This window comes from Phodopus roborovskii, unplaced genomic scaffold (assembly GCF_943737965.1).
Source record: "Phodopus roborovskii unplaced genomic scaffold, PHOROB, whole genome shotgun sequence".
Classification (NCBI taxonomy): Eukaryota; Metazoa; Chordata; class Mammalia; order Rodentia; family Cricetidae; genus Phodopus; species Phodopus roborovskii.
This window is the reverse complement of record NW_026125391.1, coordinates 13,127,742-13,143,219: the sequence shown is the minus strand read 5'-3', so window position 1 is coordinate 13,143,219 and position 15,478 is coordinate 13,127,742. Positions and strand designations below refer to the sequence as shown.

The 15,478-nt window shown below is 36.0% G+C and overlaps 1 protein-coding gene across 1 annotated transcript in view; it reads right to left on the bottom strand.

Moving 5' to 3' along the window:
• Hdac9 (histone deacetylase 9) overlaps positions 1-15,478 on the bottom strand; it is a 757,858-nt gene that overhangs the window by 363,896 nt on the left and 378,484 nt on the right. The window contains exons 4-6 of the mRNA XM_051175100.1: positions 14,433-14,583; positions 13,292-13,418; positions 10,996-11,117 (exon numbers count right to left, since the gene is read on the bottom strand). Coding sequence (XP_051031057.1) covers positions 10,996-11,117; positions 13,292-13,418; positions 14,433-14,583 — 400 coding nt within the window. The remainder of the gene's footprint in view (positions 1-10,995; positions 11,118-13,291; positions 13,419-14,432; positions 14,584-15,478) is intronic.

The following is a 15,478-nucleotide window of genomic DNA, read 5'->3' as shown; positions in this document are numbered from 1 at the left end:
TTTGCCAATTTCTCATTCCAATCTAGTATGTCCTGCTTGCTTTTAAATGTGCATTTTAAGGGGAATGAAAAATATTTCATTAGACTTTGAATGAATGAATAATTATACTGAGTATATGAGATAAGATTATGCAACAGCATTCATTTATATTTTACCTATGACTTTTTCAGTTAACTAACATTTTCTTCTCATAATCTTCATGAAAGAAAATAATAAATTTCCTTATATAATACAATTTTATTTACATGAAAATTCTGAAATTTAAGATACTTCAATTTTCACAAGATTTAGTGACAAGGTTAAGAAAACAAATGACATTCAAATTCCTTTAAATTCTATCCTAGTATTAGTATTTCCTTTCATTAATATTGCATCATTATTCTCAGTAACTTATACTGGCAATACATGTGTTGAGATTGCCATATTTCAGAGACCATGCACAGGACTTTCATGCAATACTTTCATTGTTTACCATAATGGATGCCTGAAAAACCTGAAGCTAGGTAATACACATCACTGAGCTAAACAGAGTTCTCTCAACCATATCCATCTGATGCCCAGCCATGTTATTTCCATATCTTGTCTTTCTCAACTATATTGGTTTTTCTTCACTCATTTCCCCTTCAAACAAAAAAGCTGACTTAGACATTCAACATTCTTACAAGGCTGATTAATTATCCCACAGTTCACAATTGGTGCTAATATTAAACTCTAGTTACCCAACATAAAGATTACATATGCAATTAGTAAGGCTAGTTTCTCATGCATGAAACGATGAATTTTTATTCATTATAGTCACTGAGTCTGATATAATCATACTTAATCTTTAGGTCAAATAGTCTTAGTAACATTATTTGCTACTATGATTTCTATTATTTTAAAGTTAAAATGTATAGATTATAAATTCATTTTCTTAATTTATCACAGGTAATATTGCTATTAAAACTGATTAAAATATTATCATGATAATTAATTGTTAATTGCAGTTGCCTTGTATTAATTAAATCTTATTTTCAAAATACATGTTATTTTTGATTACTGCATTGTCAAAATTTGGTTTCATTTTTTTCTGGCCTTATGAGAAGATCATGAATTGATTATTACCAGAAAAACAATACAAACTCAGTCCTTCTAGTTCCTAAATGTATTATCCTCTGTTCCAAGCTAATATGTGATCACACCTCTTCTTCAGTGTAACAAGGAGTATACTGTTGATTCCTCCAAGGAACGAAGGATAATGACAGATAAATGGGTGCACAGAACAAAAAAATCTACATCTTACACCTTCATCAGGGTCCCAGTATAGGAAGAATGGGTTAGAAGTGAGAGATGAGGAGACAGCGTCTATTTAAGAATGGTGGAATCCCAATATAATAAGGTAATCTGGGGTGGGTAACACAGAAACCAGAGGAAACTGAATTCTCTGGCAAACACAGTTTAGAAAGTTGTTTTAGCTCCAGCTAAATGTACACACACATTTACTCTGCAAGCACAAATATACAACTTCTGTTTTTCATCCTATCATTTCTTCTTTCAACAGAATTATAAAAGAAGCCAAAAAACAAGAAAAACACAGCTTCAAGAGTCAACACAACTACTCTTAGACTCAGAGGCAACATATTTTGGAATCGCTGGACTGTTAACAAATAACTACTAGTAATGTATTAAAGGCTCAAATGGAGGAGTAGATGCTTCATTTACCCAGAAACATGAAAACCGCAAAGAAGCAATGAAAAAGAAATCTTGGAAAGTAAGATGGTCCAGAAGGTGAAGGGGCTCAAAGTGAAGCTCAAAAACTAGAATTTGATTCACAAGACCCAAATGGCAGACTGAGATAACCAACTCCTACATGTTGTTCTCTAATCTTCACACGCGTGCACATGTACATGCATGCTTGCAAGTACATAAACATACCAAGACACAAATAAATAAACACGACACATTAAGAAAGGGAATTCATTCTAAAAATAAAAATCCCAGTAATAGAAAGTATGCCATTGATAAACTCATCAGTGGACAAGACAATGTAGAAGAGAATGATCTTGATATATTTGAACAGTATCTCTTCTTCCCCAAAAAGAATTTAAAAAGTGAAGCAGAAAACATTCAATTTGTGGGGCAAAAAGAAGGTGTAATCTACACCTAATGAGCATATCAATATAATTAGTGAGAGGTAGGAAACATTAGAAATTGTTTAATTAATAAACTAATAGCAGCAGTAGTAGTAGTAGTAACTGTGGTGTGGATGCAATGAATATATGTGTGTGTGTCTGTGTGCATGTGTGTGTATGTATGTGAGTATGTGTATGTCTATTTGGTGTGTCTGAGTGTGTGTGTGTTCAGGAATATTCATGCCATGGCACACATGTAGAAATCTAAAAACAACTTTCAGGTGTTAGTTTCTCCCCTTCATGGATTCCAGTGAAATAACACAGGGTGTCAGACTTGAACAGCCAGCTCTTTTACATGCGGAGCTTAAGAAGAAGAATTTGAAGTTACAATAAATGGAAATTATCCAAAATTAATGACAGACACTGGTCCTCAAATACAGGAATTCAGACAACATGAAGCTGTATAAATATAATGTTCAAAATTCAAATATATTAAGACAGGTTTCTAAAAATCTGCAAGGAAGTAGAAAAGAAAGAACATGTTACATATGGGCTGAAAGGACAAGGATTACATCAGGTTTCTTGCCAGAAATCATGTAATCAAAAAAGAACGCTGTAGAGAAGTGTTTAAAGTTCAGAAATCTGAACCTTCAAGCATGAAGTAAAAATAAAGGCAAACAAAACTAAAGAAATTTTTACAAAATAGACCTGCCTTGAAAAAAAAATGGCTAAAAAGGAATTGTCAAAAAGAAAAGGTTTACATCATAAACTGATGTCTGTTTTAAGGAACGGATATAAAAGGTGAAATAAAATGCTTTATTTTTATTGTTACTGTTGTCAGCTGATATAAGCAAAAGGAAAATTATTTGTGTTCATGGATGTGAAATCATTATTAAGATGAAAATGCTTTCCAGCATGATTTATATATTCAATAGAGTCACAGTCATAATTCCATTAATTTAATTAGAGGATATCAACAAGCACATTGTAATGTACACATAGGAAGACAGATGATATGATACTGAAGAAGAGCTGAAAGACTGACATTACCTGATTTTAAGAATTACTAGAGAGCGACAATAGTTATGACAATGTGGTATTGGCAAAATGATAGACAGATAGATGAATGGAACCAAGTCTATTAGTTAAGCACACACATAATTAACTGAGTCAAGGCAATACATTAAAACTGGATGACAGGAGGGGAGCAACAAACAGTCCTACCAGCTCAGACACCTATGAACCACAACAATGACCAATATGGCACAAGAACCCCAAGGGTGCAATACTGCCACACTTACCTTGGTGGCAACCAACAGCTTTCTAATTGGGCATAAGACCTGGTCAACAAGGGGTAAGTTTGGTACTGAAAACCTAGCCACCTAGCCAGGTCTCATGAAATCATGGATTATGGAGGAGAAAATATAATCACCACTTCACTAAACCAGTGTAATTCATAATTACATTATCAGAGTAGGATGTTCTTCACACCTCTCCCATAAAAGCTCAGGTATCTCTGTAGAAGAATGTGTAGGAAGACTACAAGAGCCAAAGGTAGCAGACATGTTTAAGGAATCAGTTTTCTAGACGTAGCATGGCTGATATACATATAACTCAAAGAGACTGTGACAATGTGCACAAGACCTGCATAAGCTCAAGTCAGACAAGAGCCCAACAGGGAGGAGGGGAAGTGGGCACAAAGTCCCACCCATAGATAAAGAGCTATTTGAAAATAATAACTGCTAGAAAATGGAAAATCAGTTTTCTTCTATGAACTACTGACATGGATATATCAACTACATCTCAGGGCACACCCCATGCTAATGGGCAGTTAGCCAACAGAAATCCAGCTCCATGGTTTTTAGTGGATTATTTTTTCTGAGAGAGAGAGAGAGAGAGAGAGAGAGAGAGAGAGAGAGAGAGAGAGAGAGAAAGTGAGAGAATGAAGTTGGGTGGGAGGTGTGATGGTGGGATCTGGAAAGAATTGGGATGGAAAGAGTATGATAAAAATATACTGAATGAAAGTCTCAAAAGAAAAGAAGAAACCAATAGAAGCAAACAAAACAAAACCCAGCAACACACACACACACAATGAAAATGAGAGAAAAAAAAAGAGGCTAAAACATCAATTTACTTTAAATACTGAACAGATCTAGAATGGTCTACCCTCTAACTTTAAATTCATGAGTGCATTGTAAAACAGTTTCAAAAATCCAAGGGAATCTCAACCAGGAGACAGATATTTTGAAAGATCATAGCTCTGCACTGAGACAATTTTGTCTGTAGATGTTGTAAAGGATATCAGAGGGCCCTGTGTACTATATGAAGCATACACTTTCTAGAATGAACAAACTGATAAAGACCCACTTGTCAATAGCATTGCTATGAATTTTTTTTTATAAATTGATAGTAATATTTTTGTTTGTTTGTTTTTGAAACATTTTGATGTTCAAACTGGGCACTCACTTGCAAAACACTGAATCCCAAACAAAGGCATCAACAATCTTCTTCACATTAAGTCCAAATGGATTATAACAGGCATGAGATATAAAATTTCTAGTAAGACAATGTAAGTGCTCCTGTGTTTAACAATACTTTTAAATACAATGCTAAAAGCATTATCCATGAAAAAAATACTGACAAGTCTAACTTTATTAAACTGTGAGTGTCCTGTTCAGTGAAAGACACTGGAAATAGAAATAAGGCCCATCACACCTGGGGAAAATAACCGGACAGTCTTCTGGGAACTTTGCTCAATTAAGTTGAAAACATGACACAAAATCTTGCAGCTCTATTCACAACCACCCACATTTGAAGAAATCAAACTGGCTTCCACAGGTACAGGTAAGTGGAAAAACCAACTGTGGTTCATGAATACAAAGAAATGTTATTCATTGGTAATATTTGATAAATTTCAGTTCCTTAAAATCATAGGGTTAAGATTAAGTGAATAATGCTGTAATAGCTGTTCTTTTTTAATAGTTTATTTTTAATTTATGTGCAATGGTGTTATGTGAGGGTGTCAGATCTTTGATATACAGACAGTTGTAAACTGCCATGAAGGTACTGGGAATTGAACCCAGGTGCTCTGGAAGAGCAGTGCTTTTAACCACTGAGCAATCTCTCTAGCCCCTGTAATGCCTGTTCTTGGTTGTCAACTTGACTACATATGGAATTAACTAAAAACAAAAATGTCTGGACACACCTGTGGTGATTTTTTTTCTTAATTAAATCCTTTGAAATGGCACCCACTTCTAGCATGGATCTGTGAGGTTGGATGATCAGGAAGATCTAACTTTAATTGGGGCCACACCTTCTGCTGGCAGCCTATATACAGGACATGGAAGAAAGATGGTCTCTTTCACTTGCTTGCTTTTGCCCTTGCTAACAAGACCACTCTTTCAGTGGCTGTAGAGCCCACTTCTTCAGGATTTTGGTGTATACTGAAGACAAGCTGAAACATCCAGATTGTGGGTTGAAAAACTACTGGGTTCTCAGATCTTCTGTTCATAGACAGTCACTGTTGTATTACCTGTACTACAGGCTGCAATAATTCTAAGTATAAGTGCAGTTACTCCAAAGAACCTTGACTAATACAAATGGCAAGGGCCATTGTGAAATGGCCCATCCTGCATGGATTTACCTATGTGACATTACTGAACAAGTTTCAACTGCACATAAAAAATTTACAGAGATGTATTTGTTTATATTTTCTTACACGAGTGTTTTCCCTGCAAGTATGTATGTTTACAAGGTGTATTCATGGTTGAATGGATGCCAGAAGATGGCACTGGAGTATCATGGAACTGGAGTTACAGATTGTGAACCATCATGTTTTGATAAGAACTGAACCCAGGTTCTCTATAAGAATAGCAAGTAAGCCATCTCTCCAGCCCAAGAAAAAAAAATTAAAATAATTTCTTCATACCTATTTTACTGTTGATAGGAATAGGTGACAAACAGATTTTTAAAGGCAATGACACAATTCTGTGTGAAGCTATAATGACAGACTGATGACATACTATAACATCATGTTACACTGAACTTTCAGGTTAACTACAGACTGTAGTAGTAGTAGTAGTAGTAGTAGTAGTAATATATTGACAGTGGCTGAATGGAAGAGAAATGGCTCAGAGGCTAAAGTACTTGCTAAGCAAGTATGAGATTTAGAGTTTGTATCTTCCACACTCCAGTAAATGTCTTATAGGAATGACAGTGTGCCTAAAATCCCAGTGGTAGGCAGTGACAGAGGAATGCCTAGAACATGCTGCCTAGCTAGACAAGTAGATTTCAGGAGTGACACGTTCATCAACAGACTTTGCTCCAGGAAACAAAGTGTAAAGTATTGGAAGAACACACCCAATGCCAACCTCTGGCGTCTACACACATGAGTGTCACACACATGTGACCACAACATGAAAACACAGGTTACAGTCACATCATTTTTATATGCACACACAGGTTGATACTACAAGATAATGATAATGGAATCAACCTAGGTACAACATGTTATTTGTCCAATCTGTAAGTCAAAAACTATCTGAAAACTAAGTTTACTGATTAAAAACAAGTCAAGGAAAAAGTAAAAACACAGTACAGATCCTCCTATATCATAAGGCCTTGAAATAGCCAAGAAGTTCTTTTAGCCATCATGCCAAGTTCTGAAAGGCCAGGGGATATGCAACACTATAGATGGGGTAGAAGGAAAAAGAAGAGGAGGAGGAAGAGACAGGGAAAGAGAAAGGGGAAAGGGAGAGATTTTACAATCTTTTAAGGGAATATACTTTTGTTAACTTTGGATTACAATGCCTTGAATAGGTCATCAAGGTTCCACATCCTGACTGCTGTCTGCTGCATCAGGAGGTTTACCAAGCTGTAAGTCTCAAACCAACTGTCTCCTTTCCAATTTACTCTAAGTGGAAAATGCCACTGGCCTTCCACAACTTTAACTTATGCTTGGATCTCTTCCATCTTTGAGACATATTCTAGTGTTTCTGGCCATTAAAATGAGTGTTTCAGTAGGGCTGAAACAGTCCTATTAGCTAAAGCCAAGCTTTATATGGCTTGTGCACTTTAAGAGGTTAATATACCCTGCCAGCTTGCTTTGTTCAGAAGTATTCAGTGGAAATATTATAACATTCAAAGAAAAGGGAAAGTTCACTGGGTAAGACCTCGATAATATAATAGAGTATAAAACCTCTAGAAATTTTTATCATAATATTTTATGAAACATATGCACATACTCACTGGAACAGAATCCAAATGAAATGGTTTTTGAAGGTCAGTTCAAAGTCAGCATGCATGTAATATCTCTGTGAGAAATATGCAATGCTTTGAAAGTGCCAAGCCCCAGAAGCTTCCTACTTTATTATCAATCCCGTGGTGTACTGTAGAAGGAGGGAAACTGGAATAACACTATTCTAAGCCAAAGTAAGTTCCAAATGCCCCCATAAGCCAACTTTTGTGTTGTAGAACAAAGAAATCATAGTAAGAGAGATACTTTAAGTATGGGCAAAAATATGCTATCCCCAACTTCAAAGCCAGCTATGTATGAGCATTCACTTAAGAAAAAAAAAAAAACACTAATTCTACAGAGATGGCTTGGTGGTTAAGACCATTGGCTGGTCCTTCAGAGGACCCAGGTTCAATTCCCAGCATCCACAGGGAAGCTTACCATTGCCTGTACCTCCAGTCTCAGGGACCCCACATCCTCACACAGATATGCATTCAGGCCAAACACCAATGCACATAAAATAAAAATAAGCAATTTTTTTTAAAAAAAGAATGTAAATGGGCCTTGTTAGCTGAAACAGGCTAGGGGATAGCTCTGTTCCTTCCAAGAGGAGGGAAGAAAGGGCCCATTTCACGTGACAAAGTTCAGATCCTGGGGGGAACTAAGACTTCTATAGCTGCCTGTTCCTGGGTTGTCCATGTTTGAAGATGGGTTTTCGGAAAGCTCAGAGTGCTTTCAAATTATGCTCACTGCTGAAGGGAAATCCCCTGAGACACTTTAATTTATTTAAAGCCACTAAGACTTTTCTTACTCTAGGTTCAGTTTTATTCTCTGAACCTTACTAATAAATACAAGTAATTCAATAAATGGCTGGGCTGAAAGAAAAAAAAAATATGTAGTATTATATGCCTCTCAAAAGAGAGAATTGACTCATTTAACAAGTTCATTTAAGTCTTGGGATAACATCAAAGTAGATAGCACAAGTAGAAAATGTGACTGCAATAACAGAGCTTGACTCTTTGTTAGCTGCCTGTTAATTTTCCTGGATGATCTATAAGGCAATACTATAGCTTCTGCTCAATGCGATAAAACTTTATCATACAAAAATTACCTTAAGCACTTTCCCCAATCACTACTTACATTTTATCAAGGCAAATTTTACTGTTTACATCTTTAAAATTGACATTTTAGTCAGTAGAATATAATAAATGCTGAAGTGCTAGTCATTAATTGAAATATTATTGAAATTTTTCAGTGACATATTACAAAGTTTTAATTTTCTCACAATACAATTGGAATATACCAAATGGATATATATATATATATATATATATATATATATATATATATATCTGGATATTGAAGAGTTTTGCCTATTTGTAATCAATCAAGAGCATCTCTAATTATTTTTGTATATAGAAAACATACAAAGTTTACTGAATCACACTTATCTTAATCAGACAATGGGAACTGAACAAGGAGTATTCTGAAACCCTAGAGCGATATCAAAGCATTAACAGCTGTTATTTCTACATTGTTTGAAAATGTTTGGCTTTGCACATCAGCAGCCTGAGACTTCATAAATATCATATTTTCAGCAGAAAATTAACACATTTCAAATATTGGACAGCTACAGAAAATATACCATTAGACAGGCCATGGGTTTTCACATGTGTTATATGCCACCTAATGAGGCAGAGGGAGCTTCTTACATATGTGCCCAGATTCAGACCCAGTATACATAACCTGCACCCTGAACATGACTGTCTGGTGGACTGGGAATCTCAGTGAGAATAAATTAACAGCTTGCTATTCATTCCTCTCATGGGAAAAACTAAACTGTTCTCATGGACAGAGCAGGACCGAAATACCGGTTTTTAGTATTCCATAGGTTTTTGTTTGTTTGTTTGTTTGTTTAAAGATTGTCTTTGTGGATGCTTGGGGCCCAGATGTCACTTCTCTGGAGGGCACTATCAGGTCTAAGCCAGTGCACAGGCTCGGTGCTGTGAAGACAGATGTCTGTGGAACACATCACTTGCAGGAGCCTTCTGCTACAAGGAGGCTGCCTCTGTTCTTTCCTTCTCATGATTTCATAGGCTATTTCATGACAATTCCTTCTCTGACTATGGGAATGCTCACAGAATTTTGGCAATGGCTGCTACACATGCCACTAAATATTAAGGCTATTAGTCTCACATCCTTTATGAATCAGTTTTCAGAAACTAAATCCCAGTGTTTGGAATATAAAGCCTCACTCTTTATTCCCTCCCTTCGTCTTAGAGAACTTTACTCATAAGAAAGATAACACAGTATGTGGGTAGCCACGTAAAATTCAGATGTAATGCACTAAGCTCAGCCATTCTTGCCTTTACATTGCATCCTACTGAAGTGTTCTACTTCATCTAACATCCTAGAAATTCAAAAGTCTCTAGGCTATAAAAATAAAAAGTGTCTGGGAAGCTTAAGCACACTTTCCCTGCATCTGGGGCCATATAAGGCAATGAGGGATAATAAATTCTTATTCACTATTGATTTTATTTTTAAATCTTCATTATGCCACAGGTAAATTATCTGACAGAAATTAGCTTCAGCATGTGTGTGTATAATCTATATCCACTTTAATTACTCCAAATTGCTTTGAAAAATGAATGTAATTATTTGAAATCACCACTGTGGATTTTATACACAAATTATAGAGATATAATCCTTTGACAAGACCTGAATAAAATACAACAGATTCGACTATCTATTAAAACCTGTTTGGAAGTTGTGAATATAAAACATTCTAAATATTTTGAAAAGTTCCAGTTTCTAAACATTGAGAGCTTCAGAACTGAATGTACACAAATCTTGTTATCTATTATTTAAACTTATTGGTTACAGTGGGAAGAGAATATACACATTAAATATCACTTATTAGTGACTTTCAAAGGAAACAGAAGATGGGAAAAGAGATATACATGATTTAGAGAGAAGATACTGTCCATTGCATTCCAAATAAAACTTCACTATGACACTTCCCCAAACAAGTTTTATTGCAAGTTTCTATGAGTGTAGTTGTATATTCTCATAAAGGAGATTAATAGGGACATATTTTTGTTGAGGCCAGTAGTCTGGAGAACACTAAGGATCTAACTTACTCAGAAGGAAGCATTGGCTGAACTGACATTCACTACATCAATATTTGAAAATTTAAAATTAATTATTGTTGAACATTATGCCTGTATTAGACATATTTAAGTAAATGGTTAAAGAAAAGGAGATAACAAACAATAGAGGATAGTCTAGTATAGATTCTTTAAAATGAACAAGAGTTATATTTTTCTGGGGAATGATACTCCTCTGTTCCTTTATTCTAATATTAATTGCTAATTGAAACAAGGTAAACTTTTCAATCTTACAAAGATACCTTAATTATATAGTGAAGATATTCATGCAGAAATAAGGAAGAAATAAGGGAGTCATGTATCTATGTGTCTCTGTATATGTATGTATGTATGCATGTGCTTGTGGCCATGTTTGCTTCAATAAGCTAGAGTACAGGGTGTATTGCCTACACTTCAAATTACTTAACTTTTATCTAGAAGGGAGGAAAAAGAAAGTGAGGTGTGTTATGAAGAAATAAGTGCTGTCCTTGCTATGACAACTTACCAGTTTTTCTCAAGGGGAAATCGTCCTTGGCATCTTGGGCCCCTGGTAATGTGTACTTGTAGGATGGCGATGTTCCACTAAGAGGTGGAGAGCTTTGATCCAGCGATGTGTGGTGAGCAGCCCTACAAAACACAAAGAAGGTTCATAGTGATGTTGGATTTCTGTGAATGTTAGTCAGAAGCAGTCACCTGCACATGTGTCCACATGCTTCAGCTACATTTATGTCCTTCCTCCTTCATACATATAAACCACAACCTCATGTATCCACCTTCAGTGCAGCAAGATATGGAAAGATGCAGGATTCCTAGCAATGTCCATCTTGTGTTTGGTCATTCAATCACATGGGATATTTCACTTTGTTAGAAGAACTGAGATTTTTATATATAAAAAAAAAGTTTAAAAAAATCAAAACAAAAAACTCCCTAAAAAAACAGCTACCATTTAGGTCCTTTGGAGTCACCATTACAGAACTACCATGGTGGAAGTGAACATGTCCAAAGACTTCATCACGGCCAGAGAGCATTGTCAAGTACATGATGAGGGTCTGTGTACTGAATGGACTACAGTGCCTGGAGCCTCAGAAGGCTGACTCCAACATGCATTCTTAATGTGGAATAGAAAACACACCCCTCTTCAATAGAAAGCTAACTTTTTACAATAATTTTTCTTTCTTGAATGAATACATTGAAAAATAAGCAATTGTGCTAGTGAAGCAGACAGAATTTAGAGGACTGACCTCAGACTGTGCAGTGTACACCACATCACCATTATCACATATAACAAGGACAATGCCCAGGGTGCAGGGTCACGACCACATTGACTGTTATACCACAAGTCTTCATTTGAAAAGAATATATTCTCAGCAATGAACTTACTTAAGGTCATTTCACATACTTCTAACTGGTAAAAAGCATCAAAATGTATTGTTCCCTTTCTACAGAGACAGAAACTGATTATTTGATAAGTGAAGGAATTTTCCCAGAGCTACATAATTAATTCCTAAAATTATATAAACAAGGAAAGGTCACTACTGACATGAGGAACCATATCCAATATACTCATTGGAAGAGCTAGAGAATTTTCAGCAGATAAATTATTTCCTAATAGTTATTTCTTATTAGAAAAGTTATTTTTTTCTCAAAATGTGTTAACTTTGAAAGTGTTATGAATCACTCACATAGTATGAAGACAATTATAGGTACAACATTAAATTTCTTTCAGATGACTTTGTGATACTGCTTTTTCAGGCTGACTGATACACACACAGGACACAAATGTCTAATATGATTTGGCATCTGCCCGTTACTTCAGTTTTGTGTAAACAGGAGGGTAATGCCTATAGCCAGAATTTAAAGTATAGTAACTCTTCTACAGAATTCTCAGAATGCTTCTGAATTCTATAAAATAATTAGTATATACTTCCTGTCCTTGATGTGAGTGATTAAAAAAAATGTCCCCTGATGCCTTAAGGCCATTAAACAAACTCATTTATGAGAGAAATGAATCCATTATCTACTAGCCTATTATTATATGTGATGTATATATCTAGTCTTTGGTCGAATTCTGAATTTAAAAAAAAAAAACATTCCTATCTGACAGAGAAAAGAATTGTGTTTTCTGTAATGCCTCTGCTGGACTGGGGAAACGTGGTTCCATGAAAGTTCCCTTAACACCATGTATCTTGATAGTTTGTATCTCAGAAGGGAAACCATGATTTCACTGGGTAGAAAAAAGTGAGGTACATTGAAGGAGTCACTAAAGGCTTGGATTTGTTTACTTATCCTACTCTCTGCCCTTCACTTCTCCATCTTCCTTTTGAAAAGACCAAAAGTCTTCTGAATTTCTCAAAATAGCTCTGTTCCATTTTCTATTAAGTCAAGTGAAACCAAAACTGAGCCACAATCTGCTAAATGTTCACAAATTCTGCACAGACATCAGAAGAACGATCTGTGGATTCAACACTACTTCTGAGTTCCACCCAGATGCCAGGTTCCTATTCAACAATGACGATGATACACTACCTGCCCTCACAGTGATTAACGCTAATGGTAAATGGGCACTGCCTGCTCCTATGTATTTTGTTACATTTTCCCTCAGGATCTTCCCAGCAACTCTAGAGTTGGATGCTGTTGTAGTACTTTTTGTAGAGAAAAAGAGCTGACCCTCCGAAAGTTCCAGGAAGTGTCAGCAGCCATGCACGTCTGAGAAGGAGCAAGCTCAGGTCTGCCCAGGTCAGCAGAAGATAGAAGCTGTGCTCTCTCCCCTCAGGGTGAAAACAGTTAAACACAGAACATACGTGTACCAGAGCTTGGGATGGCGGCTCACGGAATGATTCTTTCCATTGCTTGGAGTGTCTTTTGTTGCTGATTTACTCAACAGGAATTCTTGAAGCTTCTGCTTTACCTCTGTGCTTGCTACTGCCCCTGAAACACACACACAGGGAAACAGACACTGCCTATGGGTTACTACTTCTCACCACTCAAGAGTACTATATACAAGGGCTACGAAGAAACATCACTGGCCACAGCATATGAAGATTTCCTATTAAAAGAAAAACCAGAATCTACATAGCTTTAGAAAATGGCAGAGCACTGTCTTGTAACTGTTACATTACAAACTTTCAAAATATCTCCAATGAGTTCTTTGATCATTTTTATAGGAATGAGATTTGTCTTTAAGTTTAAAAAGAAAATTGTTGTGGGTTGGGGCTGTAGTTACTGGTACCATGCTTTCCTAGTATTTGTGAGGCCCTATGTTCAATCCCCAGTACTGCTAAAAATAAATAAATAAATAAATAAATAGGCATACAATTCTAGTTTTCAATTTTATTTCTTTTTAAATCAGAAAACATGGGGATTGTTGCAGATCACAGTACATTAAATGGTCTTTTCTGAGTTTCTTGTTAAAAAATTCAACATTGTTTTAAAATTAATTTGATTATTTAGCAAATAAAGTCTGTTGATAATTTCAGTTCAAATCACCACACTTTAAACACCCGACCTGAGTTTGAACTGACTGGATTGAGGGCAATTATTTGGATCTGTCTCCCTCTTGTGGACCATTATTTTGCAAATATTCTGCCTTGTGTCTAAGGACAACAAAAGGGAACAGAGACAGGCTTGTTATGATGTCTCGAACAATGACTGCTGGGGCAGGAAGATAGAAAAATGAAAACATAGCTTTATTACTGAACAGGGAGTCTTACATTCAATCACTTTGGTGTAATGATATTTTCAGAGTTCAAAGAACCAGCCTCCGTTTTTGGCAATGCTGTGTTTATTTCTCATTATGCTCTGCAGAGCTGCTACGAAAGGGCACTTTAGTCTATAAGTTATTCTTTTAACTAGACAAGGACAGTTTTGACAGGCTTATTTCCATTATTTATCAGTTCCTTGCATTCAGGAAGAGAGTGGTTCTGTTACCCTGGTGCCTCTTACTTTCTCGTCCTCTATCTTTGCCTCTGAGAGGAGGAAGCTGCTGCTCTCTGCGATGCCTCTCTACTTCCTGTTCTTGCCTCTGCTGCTCCAGTTTCTGCTCCTTTTCTAGGAGTTCTTGCTGCTGTTTTATGGCTAGAAGTTCCTGTTGCAACTTGCGAGAAGAGAAAGACATGAGAGTGTGCAATTTTTTTTAAGCTTCAGAGTTATCACTCACTGCCCCAAACTGCAATGTTATCAACTTTTGGAACTTGATAGTATTTAGTTTGTGCTTCAACCACCTTATTATGATTGAAATACAAAGACAGGAAACTAAAGTCGTGACGGTCTTGATATCTACAAGTAAGCTTTTAGATAATTCTATTACTTGTGGATACCTTTCAAAAATTATTACCACATCCACTCAAGTCATTTGAACACTGTTGGCTTAAAACTTTTGTTCCTTTCCCTATGTGCCTACAAAATATAGGAACACACAAAGGCAGAATTGCCAAGATGTCTGTTTCACAAAGTCTCTCACATCATAAACAAGCAGTCCTTCTCCTGAGATACAGTATAAAGCTAACATTTGTAGGACTGGAGTGTGAGTTAGTTTTGGAAAAGCCTGCCTGAAACAGTACAAACACCAAGACTTCACCCCTTCACAGAGACAGTTCTTGTTAGAGTTATGTAATCTACACACCCATACATTTCTGTAGAAGATAACAGAAAGTTCAGAACTGTCGTCTAACACATGAAAATGTCTAAATTAGAGATATAGATCCAAATGAAATCACTGCATCATCTAGTTTCCTGAATCTTCTTCTGAATTTATATCAAACCATGCATAACAAAAATAGGAGGTTATTTGTATGGTATTTTAAGATATACATTTCCTTTCAGATTGAGAAATACATATATCTGAAAAAAGCAAATGTACCCACTGAAGAACAAAAGACTCTTTGTCCTATTTAGCCTCTGACATTGCCAGGTATGACACCTGACAGGATACTAAAGCTACTCAGAAACTCGGCTCATTATAAGTAAGGACAACTGCATCTCTCATAGAC